The sequence below is a fragment of the Procambarus clarkii genome, chromosome 47 (genome assembly GCF_040958095.1).
Source record: "Procambarus clarkii isolate CNS0578487 chromosome 47, FALCON_Pclarkii_2.0, whole genome shotgun sequence".
In the NCBI taxonomy this organism is placed as follows: domain Eukaryota; kingdom Metazoa; phylum Arthropoda; class Malacostraca; order Decapoda; family Cambaridae; genus Procambarus; species Procambarus clarkii.
Genome location: NC_091196.1, coordinates 25255987 through 25271360, shown reverse-complemented (window position 1 = coordinate 25271360; position 15374 = coordinate 25255987). Strand labels below are relative to the sequence as shown.

At 39.3% G+C, this 15374-nt stretch overlaps 2 protein-coding genes across 3 annotated transcripts in view; both read left to right on the top strand.

The window, feature by feature from the left end:
• Positions 1-3499, top strand: part of LOC123763017 (uncharacterized) — a 52070-nt gene extending 48571 nt beyond the window's left edge. For both annotated transcript variants that reach the window (XM_069302176.1, XM_069302175.1), the window contains exons 41-43: positions 124-190; positions 820-897; positions 1255-3499. In XM_069302176.1, the coding sequence (XP_069158277.1) occupies positions 124-190; positions 820-894 (142 nt within the window). In that variant the 3' untranslated portion in view covers positions 895-897; positions 1255-3499. The remainder of the gene's footprint in view (positions 1-123; positions 191-819; positions 898-1254) is intronic.
• Positions 3500-6021: 2522 nt separating this feature from the next.
• LOC123763016 (uncharacterized) lies at positions 6022-15374 on the top strand. The gene is made up of 7 exons (XM_045749942.2): positions 6022-6449; positions 7881-7969; positions 10788-11102; positions 11391-11630; positions 11901-12188; positions 12591-12687; positions 13068-15374. The coding sequence occupies exons 2-7, from the start codon at positions 7882-7884 to the stop codon at positions 13153-13155; spliced, it is 1116 nt and encodes a 371-aa protein (XP_045605898.2). The 5' UTR covers positions 6022-6449; position 7881; the 3' UTR covers positions 13156-15374.

Here is a 15374-nt window from a genome sequence, read left to right as displayed (position 1 = left end):
CAGCAACTTGAACGTGCATCTCACTTTAACTATGAATCAATTATATATATGTGATAATGACAGTTACAACAACAATAATGAGAGCAGCCTACACTATGCTCACCGCCTGTGTCTCACCCGCAGGAAGCGTCAGCAGGTCAAGAAAAAAGAGCGAAAAGCTCTTAATGACCAGGAGATGGCGCCCGCAGAGGTAAGTGTGTGTGCACTCACCAATTTGCGCCTGCAGGATCGAGAGTTAGCTTTCTAACCAACCTCCTTTCTAATCTTCGGTTGCTTAAAGCAATGTTTCCTATCCTTCCTCTCTATCATACCTTGTTTTAAAGCTATGAATAGTGTTAGCTTTCATAATGTTCTCATTTAGGTCATTCCATTTCCCCACTACTCTCACGTTAAATAAAAACTTCCTAACATCTCTATTTTTTATTTTTATTTATTTTATATATTCTATTTATTTATATACAAGAAGGTACATTGGGTTTATTAGAGTACAGAGACTTGAAGTTATACATTCAATATCAACATAATTGAATCTGCTTTAATACAGATTACAAAATCATGTAATTTGAATATTAGCTGTGGTTTATATAATTTTGATCCATTTTTGATTGATCAGTTAAAGGCCGATTTGAGTAGAATCATTGATAGACATTTGTCTCACTAATTCATTTTTAATATGTACTATCTTATGCTATTATTACCCATGTATGGGCCTATTGGCCCATACATACATACATATATATATATATATATATATATATATATATATATATATATATATATTACTTCTGTCCCGGTCTAATCTGTAGATTCCGCCCACAGTACATATACGATGAATGGGGAGCGAGACGTCTGGGACAAGCGCCAGTAGCGACTACTCTCTCCAATACCAGCTAGTGGGTGAGTTGTGTCCTCCTGCACTGCTAGCACGTTAGTGAGTCCGGTGTGGTCTGTGCCACTTGACCCGCTAGTAAGCGTCATGTGTTCCTGTGTTAGGAAGCTAGTACTCAGACTGCCCGGAACTCTAGAGTACCTGGAACATTAGTGTAGCTGGAAAGCTAGTTTGTAAGGGAGTAGGAAGTAGGTAGCAGCAGTATTAGAGGAAGGGATAGCGTGCGGTGTGATTTTCACGCAAGATATTAACCACAGTTGGAAGTCTTGCATGATAAATAAGTGGTGACGGGGCCATTACTCCACATCATAACTTATATATGTCACTCCTTGATTTTCCTGTTTACTGACATTGCATTCCTCCAGGACTCGTGGCGAGAGCACAGGGAGGGGATGGTGAAGACTGCCAAGGCCAACAAAGTCCTCCCCTGACGTCATATACCCGTGACATCACTCTATACACCCCTGACGTCATACTATATCCGTGTAATCATATAGCTTCAAGAAGCAACACGAGAGCTTACAACGAGTAGATGCTCAGAAGACTACTCTTGGCCAATAGATTTTTTAATTTTAACACGTGGTACTAGGAATTAAAACACATGCTGAAAACGTAGTTCTTTTCATCTTTGGCGTTCAACTGTTACTTTGTGATGCATTAACTCTTCAAAACAGCATTTCAAAATAGTTGAAGCCCTTGTGACAGTGTTGTATGGGACCAATGCAGGGCTAGTGCTGGGATCTGCAGAATTAAGAGCTCAGGGAGAAGTAGATACCATGTGTACAATACCCAATACCTCATATTTGGCTCCCTGGTGTGGCTTTGACGAGCAGGTGTGTGTGTGTGTGTGTGTGTGTGTGTGTGTGTGTGTGTGTGTGTGTGTGTGTGTGTGTGTGTGTGTGTGTGTGTGTGTGTGTGTGTGTGTATGTATGTATGTATGTATGTATGTATGTATGTATGTATGTATGTATGTATGTATGTATGTATGTATGTATATATGTGTGTGTGTGTGTGTGTGTGTGTGTGTGTGTGTGTGTGTGTGTGTGTGTGTGTGTGTGTGTGTGGTAGTCCACATACACCAAGATGTATATCAGTGTGTATGGTTCCCTGTGTTAATGCCTCAAATGCTTAAAAGTAAACAATTATAAATTAAACTTCTGTCTCGTCAAGATTGACATTCCATTATTAAAGATGAGAAATATTCCATTACTTTTGTGTAAACCAAACTCGCCAGAACATTAATCAGATCTAAAAGGTCGCCTCTAACAACAACACAATATAAACATATTGTTTTTGTTCCTGGGGATTAAGTGTATTTTCAGATTATTTATGTCCCTAAAGTATAGAAAAAGGGTATAATTCTTCCCCTCAAACTGTACTGTGACCTCTGCCTGAGACAGCTTAGGGGAGTTGTCAAGAAGGCTGCTGACTCCTTATCTAGAGCTGTGACACATGGTTTCGTAAGGCAATAGGCTTCGGGCGCCTTCAACACGTCTTCTCTAAACTGCCTTAGGTAAAGGTCAGAGCAAATTTTGAGGGGATCAATAGGCATGTTCTGTACTATGGAGGCATAAGCGATCTGAAACTAACAGTTACTACCCAGGAATTTTTTGTTTACACAATTATTAAACTAAATGTAAATAAGTTTACTTGACAGGTCTCAGATATTACGATCAAATAAATTTGTCAACTGATACTCACGCACGCACGCACACATACACACACACTAACTTTAACCTCACCTTTCTTTGTTATGACAAGTTATTACAAATTATAACACATTGAATAAGTAAACAATACTATGTTAAACTATTTATGAACAATTTGTACAATAAATTACATATTTGCATAAATTTTCTTTACAAATCATCCACATATTTCTAAGTTTGTTTACACCTTTATCCGATCAGCTAATTTCTCCCCCGTGTCCTCGAGATTACCATATTAATCAGCCGAGTTAATTAAGCTTTCCCATTCAGCTAGCTCATCTCACATGACATCAAGGGATCTAATGACACTAACCAGCACTGAAATGCACGTAGTAAAGTGTCGACGCCTCACTTAACATTTCTATGGCATTTGTGAGGAAAAAAGGAATCTTTGAGGAACAACAGGGACTTTGGGGAACAACGGAGTCTTTGAAAAATAACGGAATCTTTGAAGAACAACGGAGTCTGAAGAACAACGGACTCTTTAAGGAACAAAGGATGGTTTGAGGAACAACGGAGTCTTTTAGGAACAATGGAGTCTTTCGGAGGGTCGCAATCGTAAAAGGTTTTTAGAGGATCGCAGGACATGGGAATATAAGAAAAGCCTCAATAGAAGATTGCCCCCACAAGGACCCCTAATCGGCCTGCTGACCTTCTGAAGGACTTCTACCAAACAAGTTATTCGCTTGTCTCTGTCCAGTGTGTATATGTATAGATTATATTTTCTCGCAACATTGCAGTAATTTATGTCAATACCATATTATTTATATTACGTTTAATTACAGTAACCTTTCCTCATTGCGTTCCGTGTTGGGATTAAGTTTGGTGCTCATAGTGTATAGCTTTAGTCATAATCACAGTATATAGCCATAGCATAAAATGTAATAAAAAATAGAACTCAGTTTGTGCCTCCTTATTCACATTATGGTTTAGTACTGTTGAATGACATTTGATGCACAATTCCTGCCGGTTTAAGTTCAAGTTCAAGCACGTTTATTGGGACAATAAAATACATCACACAGGGATAGAGTAGCTTAGGCTATTTCTACTTCCTCCACCCCTTCCAACCGGTAGCCATATGGATAACATGAAGCATTGGCGACACAAGTTATCAAAAACAAAAGTCCGAAATTAAACAACTGGAATTAAAAAGGAGTCGAAATCAACCGGAATCAAAAGTCCGGAATTAAACAATAATTTGTGAGTTGCTTTAGCAAGGAGTCACTTAGTTTGCTTGCTAAGTTTCCTTACTGTGGCACCTTAATATTGACGAGATCATTAATGCTGTCAACAGCCACATAGTCAAGTGCACATGTCAGAATTACATTGTGTGTCTTCCTTATATTTCATCGGCAGGTAAACAAGAAACTCCTATGTTTTTTAATTAGATTTGTTTCTTATTCTATATATAATATAAAATAAAATACTCGACCTGTTTTTTGGATATTTTTATCCTGTAATTACTATTATCGCCTGTTTGATTGAAATTATTAATAAAAAATTGTTCATGCCTTCATACAGTAAGGTGGTTTATCCTGCTCAAACCCTTATATAATACGGTGGTTTATCCTGCTCAAGACCTCATATAATAACGTAATTTGTCCTGCTCAAACCCTCATATAATAAGGGAGGTTTATCCTGCTCAAGACCTTGTATAATATGGTAGTTAATCCTGCTCAAACCCCTCATATAGTAAGAGGATTTATCCTGCTCATGCCCTCATATAGTAAGGTGGTTTATCCTGCTCAAACCCCTCATATAGTAAGAGGATTTATCCTGCTCATGCCCTCATATAGTAAGGTGGTTTATCCTGCTCAAACCCCCCTCATATAGTAAGAGGATTTATCCTGCTCAAACCCCTCATATAGTAAGGTGGTTACACATCTCGCAGGATCGCTGCTCATGGATTGGATAACAGGATTGGTTATCTTGATATTATCTTGAGATAATTTCGGGGCTTAGCGTCCCCGCGGCCCGGTCCTCGACCAGGCCTCCTTTTTGTTACACCCCCCCCCCCCCCCCAGGAAGCAGCTGTCTAACTCCCAGGTACCTATTTACTGCTAGATAACAGGGGCATCAGGGGTGAAAGAAACATTTTGCCCATTTGTCTCCACCTCCACCGGGGATCGAACCCGGAAGGTCAGGACTATGAATCCGAAGCGTTGTCCACTCAGCTGTCAGGCGCCCTAAATAAATTAAATATTTAAATAAATTAAATATTTAAATAAATATAAATATATTTAAGGATAAATATATAAATATTTAAGGATAAATATATAAATATTGAAGGATAAATATATAAATATTTAATATTAAAACCTGGTAACAATTCAATATTAAAAATGTACTAACAGGAGATACATATTATAGCAATATCCATAAATAATGATAGCGAGCACTTGAGCATTGTTTATGAGGACGGACTCTTATGATTATGAGGACGAACTCTTATCATTAACTCACCACTGATTACTTTTGAATTATTCTGCAGTGTCTCACTTCCTGTGTTCGAAGTGCAGCCTAATAAATACCTTAAAATATTGCGCAAATACAAACATTTGCCAAGAGAATCATAACGCCTAACCTAACCATCCCTAGGCTTAGCTGTTTATAAAACTACAGTACGTGCTTATGCCCATTTATAACTGAGAAATTACTGTTTTCTATTTAGGCAGTATTTACTCGTGGCGAGAGAGTCCTGGACGTCACTGACTCGTGGTGAGAGTCCTGGACGTCACTGACTCGTGGTGAGAGTCCTGGACGTCACTGACTCATGGTGAGAGTCCTGGACGTCACTGACTCGTGGTGAGAGTCCTGGACGTCACTGACTCATGGTGAGAGTCCTGGACGTCACTGACTCGTGGTGAGAGTCCTGGACGTCACTGACTCATGGTGAGAGTCCTGGGCGTCACTGACTCGTGGTGAGAGTCCTGGACGTCACTGACTCGTGGCGAGAGTCCTGGACGTCACTGACTCGTGGTGAGAGTCCTGGACGTCACTGACTCGTGGCGACAGAGTCCTGGACGTCACTGACTCGTGGCGAGAGTCCTGGACGTCACTGACGCGTGATGAGAGAGTCCTGAATGTCACTGACTCGTGGTGAGAGTCCTGGACGTCACTGTCTCGTGGTGAGAGTCCTGAACGTCACTGACTCGTGGTGAGTACTTCTCAAACTACTAATTCGGTCTTTCCTCTGAAACAGTTACAAAACTATTTCAGTAAGATGATTAAGTTGACTTCCGGAATGATAGTATTAACCGCGGAATGTTATTTTCCAAAAGTTTTATCTATATCCGTTAACACCCCCCAAGCTGTCACCTGCCATGACGCCTCCTATTGGTCTTCCGGGATGACGCAGAACGCGAGGAGTTGCCGGTCGTTGATTGCAGTTCCGGTTAGTTCTTCGTATATTTGAAAGGCAACTCTCGTGGACTTCGCCTTTACATCTCCACTCGTACAGTAGGACCCTTGTCTTGCTGTTCCCTCCACAAGTGTCGGTACTTAACGTTAAGTGCGCAAGTAGTGTGTTGGGTGACTACAGGGAGAGTAGCTGGTGTTGTCGGTGTTATCTACGCTTCAAGACCTGTCACGCATACACTCGGCCTTCAGGTGCACGGAGCAAACCACGACACTAGTGTTCCTGCAGTCTTCTTCTCTGAGGTAGTTCGTAAACGGGGCGACACACGTTAGTGTTCCTGGCCAAGGTAGCTTACACATACACGGAGCGACCCACATCAGTGCTCCTCCAGTATTCCTGGCCAAGGTAGCCTACACACGAAGAAACCCCTCATCGCTGTTCCTGGCCAAGGTAGCCTACAACTCCCTCCTCTTCGCGCTAAATATCGTACACAGTAAGTAACAAGGACTTTTCAAAGCCAGTATTTGTTTACGGTTGGTAGGTAATATTTTGGCTGGAATTTTCCAGCAATGGCTAAAATAATATTATGTACATAGTTGTACTAAAGGCTAATAATTGTGTTTCTCATGTTATTTATTCCTAGTTGGTATAATATAATCTTCAAACGAACTGGTGAGTTGGTCTGGGATGATCTTAGTGCGCACTGATAGCTGAATTTGGCTTGAAAATATCGCCTATTGGATCTGTAACCCCCCCCCCCCCCCCCCCCCCCAGCTACACCTGAAGGATTCAACGTGGATATTATTTGTTACTGTCCGTATGTTGTTTAGCTAGGTAGAATGATCCCATCTGACTTGACCAATACAATGACCTAACTTGACATACATGATACAATGACCTCACTTGACATGATACAATGACCTCACTTGACATGATACAATGACCTCACCTGGCATGATACAATGACCTCACCTGACATGATACAATGACCTCACCTGACATGATACAGTGACCTCACTTGACATGATACAGTGACCTCACTTGACATGATACAATGACCTCACTTGATATGAGACAAAGAACGGGGAAAAATAGATTATTTCTCATAAGACCATCCATCAAAGTACGGAAAATGTACGTTTCTTCATAATTAATACGCGATCATGATGTGAGATTTCTTAGCTCTCATGCGCGGGTACCATCGTCTTGACACGATCAGTGTCTCACCAGCTACAGGCGTGGAGAGTTGAGCTCAGAGACAAGCAAACTTGTTTACCAGTGGATTCCACGCTGGGTCTTTGTTCGCCCGATATCGTTCGTTATCTGGTGTGTTTTACGGTTATCAGCGCGGCCTCCTGTCTCGTTCAAGAGTTGCAGTATTCTTGTCACGTAAACTCATCTTGCCTTGCTGCGTTTTTTCACTGTCACACACTGCCAACCTTTTACGCAGTTATCCTTTCTTCACTTAAGATTTATTTGCTTCGGTCAGGCTCAATTTGCTTGTCTAACTAACTTGTCTAACTCAACGTCTAACTACCCTTTGTTTCTTTAAGTTTATATTACCCAATCTAAATTCTCTTTGCCTAACCTAAGCTTAACTTGTTCCACTTAAGTTTTGTTTGTCCCACCTGTTTCTATACCCCCCCACCTATAAATGCCTTCCCTTCACCATGTAACACGGGGAGGGTTTCTCTACTTATCTTTCCTTCTTCTCCCCCTCTACCCGTATACCCTCTACCCCTTGTAGAGAATAAAAAAAAAGTAAGAATACGGGTAGAGGGGGAATAGAAGGAAAGATAAAGACGAGAAACCCTACCCGTGTTACAACCACCTATACCTACCCCCTCACCCACTAATACAAGTCCTCCCTACCCCCCATTCACAAAGGCACTAATATGCTTCCTCTGCCTTATCTCCCACCAAGCATGCAGATGGCGACAGCGAGGTGCCTGCTTCTGGTGGCAGTGCTGGGCCTCACCTGGGCCTTAGATGTGGAGTACATTCGTAGACTATGTGAGTACATCATATATATATATATATATATATATATATATATATATATATATATATATATATATATATATATATATATATATATATATATATATATATATATATTATTAAATATGACCGAAAAAGTAAGATTAATAATTCTAACACGAATTTTCTCAATCTTTCGTACATTACGCTTCACTGTTGGAGGTAAATCAAAAATCACTTCTCCAAAATTCATTTTTATTTCTAGTCTGACGCGACACGGGCGCGTTTCGTAAAACTTATTACATTTTCAAAGACTTCACAAATACACAACTGATTAGAACTTGCGTTTCCCTGATTTTATATCTACATTTGAGTGAGGTGGGAAGGGTGATGTGGCATTACATTTGAGTGAGGTGGGAAGGGTGATGTGGCATTAACACAAGACAGAACACTAGGGGATATTAATAGGGTATTAAAAGTATCAACACAAGACAGAACAGAAACAATGGGTATTGCATAGAAGTGTTTGTAGAAAGCCTATTGGTCCATATTTCTTGATGCTTCTATATTGGAGCGGAGTCTTGAGGTGGGTAGAATATAGTTGTGCAATAATTGGCTGTTGATTGCTGGTGTTGACTTCTTGATGTGTAGTGCCTCGCAAACGTCAAGCCGCCTGCTATCGCTGTATCTATCGATGATTTCTGTGTTGTTTACTAGGATTTCTCTGGCGATGGTTTGGTTATGGGAAGAGATTATATGTTCCTTAATGGAGCCCTGTTGTTTATGCATCGTTAAACGCCTAGAAAGAGATGTTGTTGTCTTGCCTATATACTGGGTTTTTTTGAGCTTACAGTCCCCAAGTGGGCATTTGAAGGCATAGACGACGTTAGTCTCTTTTAAAGCGTTCTGTTTTGTGTCTGGAGAGTTTCTCATGAGTAGGCTGGCCGTTTTTCTGGTTTTATAGTAAATCGTCAGTTGTATCCTCTGATTTTTGTCTGTAGTTATCCCTACAGACAAAAATCAGAGGATACAACTGACGATTTACTATAAAACCAGAAAAACGGCCAGCCTACTCATGAGAAACTCTCCAGACACAAAACAGAACGCTTTAAAAGAGACTAACGTCGTCTATGCCTTCAAATGCCCACTTGGGGACTGTAAGCTCCAAAAAACCCAGTATATAGGCAAGACAACAACATCTCTTTCTAGGCGTTTAACGATGCATAAACAACAGGGCTCCATTAAGGAACATATAATCTCTTCCCATAACCAAACCATCGCCAGAGAAATCCTAGTAAACAACACAGAAATCATCGATAGATACAGCGATAGCAGGCGGCTTGACGTTTGCGAGGCACTACACATCAAGAAGTCAACACCAGCAATCAACAGCCAATTATTGCACAACTATATTCTACCCACCTCAAGACTCCGCTCCAATATAGAAGCATCAAGAAATATGGACCAATAGGCTTTCTACAAACACTTCTATTCAATACCCATTGTTTCTGTTCTGTCTTGTGTTGATACTTTTAATACCCTATTAATATCCCCTAGTGTTCTGTCTTGTGTTAATGCCACATCACCCTTCCCACCTCACTCAAATGTAATGCCACATCACCCTTCCCACCTCACTCAAATGTAGATATAAAATCAGGGAAACGCAAGTTCTAATCAGTTGTGTATTTGTGAAGTCTTTGAAAATGTAATAAGTTTTACGAAACGCGCCCGTGTCGCGTCAGACTAGAAATAAAAATGAATTTTGGAGAAGTGATTTTTGATTTACCTCCAACAGTGAAGCGTAATGTACGAAAGATTGAGAAAATTCGTGTTAGAATTATTAATCTTACTTTTTCGGTCATATTTAATAATATATATATAAATATATATATATATATATATATATATATATATATATATATATATATATATATATATATAATTAGTAGGCCTACTTAAAATAAATCTCATAAGTGCATGCCATATAAAAATCTATGTTACGAGTGTAAGACAAATTTCACCCATCTCAGAATACAGAATCCTAGCGTTATACAAATAATTCAGTAACAAAAAATCATAAATACATAAAGAATGACTAAATAATTATACTAATATAAATTACCTGCTCAAACTACCAATTATTCGGTGATAGCATGCAATAACAATATTTCGTATTTCATAGGAACATAGTTAAAAAAAATTTGATCTAAGAGCTGAGGTCTGTGATAGCCTCAACACACACACACACACACACACACACACACACACACACACACACACACACACACACACACACACACACACACACACACACACACACACACACACACACACACAGTCATTGGAGTCATTGCTGTAAACAACCGATAGCTAGAAAGGCGGGATCCAAGAGTCAATGCTCGATCCTGCAAGCACATATAGGTGAGTACATATAGGTGAGTACACACACACACACACACACACACACACACATACACACACACATAGATTTAATTTTATAATAATAAAATCATAGATAATTTTATAATAATTATCATAGATAAATAAGTCATAGATTTAAACTAGCTAAACACAGATGCCGAAGAAATATAAGAAAATTCACCTTCGCAAATAGAGTGGTAGACGGTTGGAACAAGTTAAGTGAGAAGGTGGTGGAGGCCAAGACCGTCAGTAGTTTCAAAGCGTTATATGACAAAGAGTGCTGGGAAGACGGGACACCACGAGCGTAGCTCTCATCCTGTAACTACACTTAGGTAATTACACTTAGGTAATTACACACACACACACACACACACACACACACACACACACACACTCGGTATGTCATTGTCTTGCAACGATTATATTGCAGACATGAAGAGTAGCACAATACAACTGAAGCTACTGGAGATCAGGAAGGTGATGAAGGACTCCAGCCCGCTCGCCAGAGACCACAACGTCATGGTCGTCTTAGCCGACCACGAGCCTATGAAAAATCTAGGTAACTGGACTCTGAGACTGGAGGATAACGCAACAGAGAAGAACTTCTTGAGCCTGCCTAACAATGGCTCACAAACAGAGATTGTGTTTGATGCTGAGTTAACGGATTCCCGGTATGTGTTTGTGGTCGCGAGGAACCTGAGTGACATTACTGTTGGTATCTGCTACCAGCTTCTCGACATCAAGGGTAAGTCAAGAATGAGACGTTGACAACACCTCTTCGGGTCTTTGTTCTTCGTTAATGTTAAAGTATATCGCCTAATCGTCATTTATTTTTATGTAGTCTAACAATGTCAGTACTCAGGGTATGGAGCGCCAACAAAATTTGAAATATTATATATAAGAAGCCTTTCGTATAGAGAACGTTTGGCTGGGAGCGTGGACAACAGACAAGCGCCAACAGTTTTAATATATTTACCGAAAATAACGTACTAGAAAAGTTACACGTCTAATTATGGTTCTTTGGGAATAACAGACAAGAAGTCGCGCCTGGCCTGGGTGGGAGATGAGTACAGGAGCTCAGGCTCCTCCCTGAGAGTGCACACGGGTGACCTGAAGGAGGTGCAGGTGGGGAGTATGGTGTGCAGGCAAGAGGATAGTCCTTGTTACTTCCTGGATGCCACGCTGCCTCAGGAGATTCCTCGCTGCTATAACGCCGACACTGGCGGTAAAAATCCAGTACAAGTGTGCGACGATACCATCAGCAGGTTTCAAAGTAAGCACAAGCTCGAGTGAAGATGTTAGCAGCTGTTATGAGGCTAAATAACAACATTTATATTCCAGTCACTTTATCTTGGAACACAATTATCTGTCACCTATAATATACTATCAATAATACACAACAATTTCATAGCTACAATATCTTAACTTCATAACAGCGTTCTGTTTTACTTATGAAACATCTAAACCTAATGTAATAGAAAAATTATGATTAAACCTTATATTTCTCCAAAATGTACAAGTCCTATTTTGTTGCTGCCATCAGAAACTCCAGAGATAGCACAGCTGGAGAGGTCTGGTGACAACCTAACGGTACAAGTAGCATTCTCCAGGACGCCCAATAGGGTGGAGGTGGTGGTGTTCGACCCCAATGACCCGGCGAGGATCCTTTCTCCTGCGGACTACCGGTGCCAGGCTGTGGGAGACCCCTGGCAGGTGGGCCACTGTACTCAACAGATGGTAGGCACTAAGGACCTGCTGAGGCTCGGGGTCCTAGTGGTCGCCCTCGATGATCAAGGCTACGTTTTCGAGTCATCATTGACAACGTATGGTGGTGAGGAGCACTCTTGTTACTGCTGGAATGGTTCCCTTACAAATAAAATCTAAACAATAATGCCTGGCAATGATGGTACTGCCAGCTCCCCTCAGATATAACTAGTAACCCCCCTTCATGTCTTCCCCACCATCAGATAGTCCACGTAGTACCTATTACCTCTTCTCTCACATTGTCCAGGTACTATCTGTCATCATCACCAAGACAGTCCATATAATACCTTCCATGTACACCATTACAATCCAGGGCATACCCATCATGTACACCAGACAGTCCAGGTAATCCCCGTAATGTACACCAAGAGAGTCCATGTATACCTGTAGTCTTACCGATACTCTGCCACCAACATTTGCTTACTTTCCACTGCCCTCTTTACCCGAAATACTGACCCGTCTCTCCTAGGTACCACAGTCCAGGCCAACGTCGGGGTAATCGTCGGGTCGGTCTTAGGCGCGCTCTTGGGCATCTTACTCATCGTTGGTCTAGCTGTTTACCTCGTGTGAGTTATTTAATAATGTTTATTTCAGGTGTTTTTGCTCTCACTAAACACTGTTCTCATCTTGGTATCTGTGTTGCCTTTAACATCTTTGTGATGTTTAATCAGTACTGAGTTTACCCACTGTTGTGATGTGACAATTGTGATTTTTTAAGTACTGATGTTTCAGAATGATTTTTACTAAATGAAAGTGATCTAAAGAACACTTAAGAACGTTCGTTAATTTAGTAATGTAGACCTAACTTAATTTAATTTGATAGATTATAGGCTATTTTTAGTAGCTTTATGATTCTAAGTAATTTTGAGCTCATCTTGCAATATAAAAACACACACCATTAACATTTTCTGAAGAGTATTAAAGCAAGACGTTACTCATAACTTAGGAAGAAGAACAAGAAAATCACCAGCCCCGCCGAGCAAAAATACACAGCGGCGCCCACACAAGAGCCATCACAGGAAGAGGAAGCCTAGTGTACAACAAACACAAGAGCCATCACAGCAAAAGGAAACCTAGTGTACAACAAACACAAGAGCCATCACAGCAAAAGAAAACCTAGTGTACAACAAACACAAGAGCCATCACAGGAAGAGGAAGCCTAGTGTACAACAAACACAAGAGCCATCACACCAAAAGGACACCTAGTGTACAACAAACACAAGAGCCATCACAGCAAAAGGAAACCTAGTGTACAACAAACACAAGAGCCATCACAGCAAAAGGAAACCTAGTGTACAACAAATACAAGAGCCATCAAAGTAAGATTAAGCCTAGTGTGGAACACACACAAGAACCATCAAGTCAACAGGGATTCTAATGTGGAAAACGCACAAGAACCATCACATCAACAAGAAGCCTAGTGTGGGACATGACAAGAATCCTCACACCTCACATCAACAGGAAGCCTAGTGAAGAACACACAAACTTGAAGAACACCAGACACCCTCGAGGAACACCATACCTCCTGCAGTTGTACTTCTCTATATAGCTGTACCTCCTGCAGCTGTATTAAAATAAATTCATTAAACTGCATTAAACATTCTAGACGTTTTACCGTTACAATTTTTTAACACATGGTGCAAAAAAACAGTTGATCGAACTTAATGGATTAAGCAAAAGTCTATTTTATCTACTGTTGTTGCTTGAGTTCTCGTGTTTATAATTTACAAAAATAGTAACATGAAACTATGGTTTTGTGACACCAAATTCTATGTTAAAATGTTTAAATATGGAACTTACGGTATAAATATATATGCTGAAACGTTGAAAGATATCACTTGTACAAAAACCGTTATAATGTTTAAAGATAATTAACACTTTTAACACCAAGATTTATGTTAAAATGTTTATATAAACCAGTCCTAACATTTAAAGTAAACTAGTTTGTGTACTAAAGGGTACACTAATATAGCCTCAAAAACAAACCAGTGTGGCCTCTATGATAAACCGGTGTGTACTATAAGGTAAACCAGTGTGGAACTTACAGTATTAGTACAAGTATACATTAACTTGTGGTGTGATGTAAACTGATTAGTAAAAGATAAATATTTTGTGTATTACTAGTAATAGTTAGTTTGTATAACTGACTCGTGTGTGTGTGTGTGTATCATTATGTTGCTCTGCTGTTTATGATACAGAGTTAATGTTAGTACAATGTTTATGTTGTCATAATACAGTCATGTGTAGTACAGTATGTTATGTTATTTACAATGGTCATACGGTACACAGTATTTATGTTGCAGTACATCATGTACATGTTATAATACAATCATATGTAGTACAGTATGTTTATTTAGTATAGTATGTTTATTTAGTACCGTATGTTTATTTAGTACAGTACGTTTATTTAATACAGTATGTTTATTTAATACAGTATGTTTATTTAATACATTATATTTATGTTGTAGTACAGTATGTTTATGATGTTTACAATAGTCATAAGTAGTACAGTGTGTATGTTGTCATAATACACTTTTTTTTTTTAGATATATACAAGAGTTGTTATATTCTTGTACAGCCACTATATGTAATACAGAATGTTTATGATACATTGATAGGTAATATAGTATGTTTAAGACAGTCATATGCAGTAAAATATGTTTACGATACAGTTACCTGTATATGCACAGTAGAACTACATGTTTATGTTAGTCATATGTTGTATAGGATGATTGTGATGCAGTCATATATAGTACGGTATATTTATAATAAAGTGATATGCAGAACAACATGTTTATGACTACAGTCATATGTTGTACAGTATGTTTTGCAATAGTTTATACAAATAAATTACATCAATTTTCTGACCGTAATAGACATTATTTATAAGGAAGCTCAGAATTGAGTAAGCTGAACTTTAAGAAGAAGCTCAGCTCTATGAGTAAGGTCAGCTTTTATGAAGAAGCTCAGCTCTATGAGGATGCTGAACTATATGGGGAAGCTCAGCTTCATGAGTGAGTTCAAGCTTCATGAGGAAGTAAAGTACTTGTTGTATAAAGTAAAGCTTGCGTGAGAGACGTGTTGTAGTGTCAAGATTTAACGAGGAAATATTGATGTTATTAATAATATATTACGACAGGTCAGTAGTCTGTGTTGATTAATGATTACAAGCTGAAAAGTGTATTAAATTGTGTAAGTTTTGCAATATTTATAAATGTATTTATTAATAAAATTTAAATAAATGAGGTTAAAA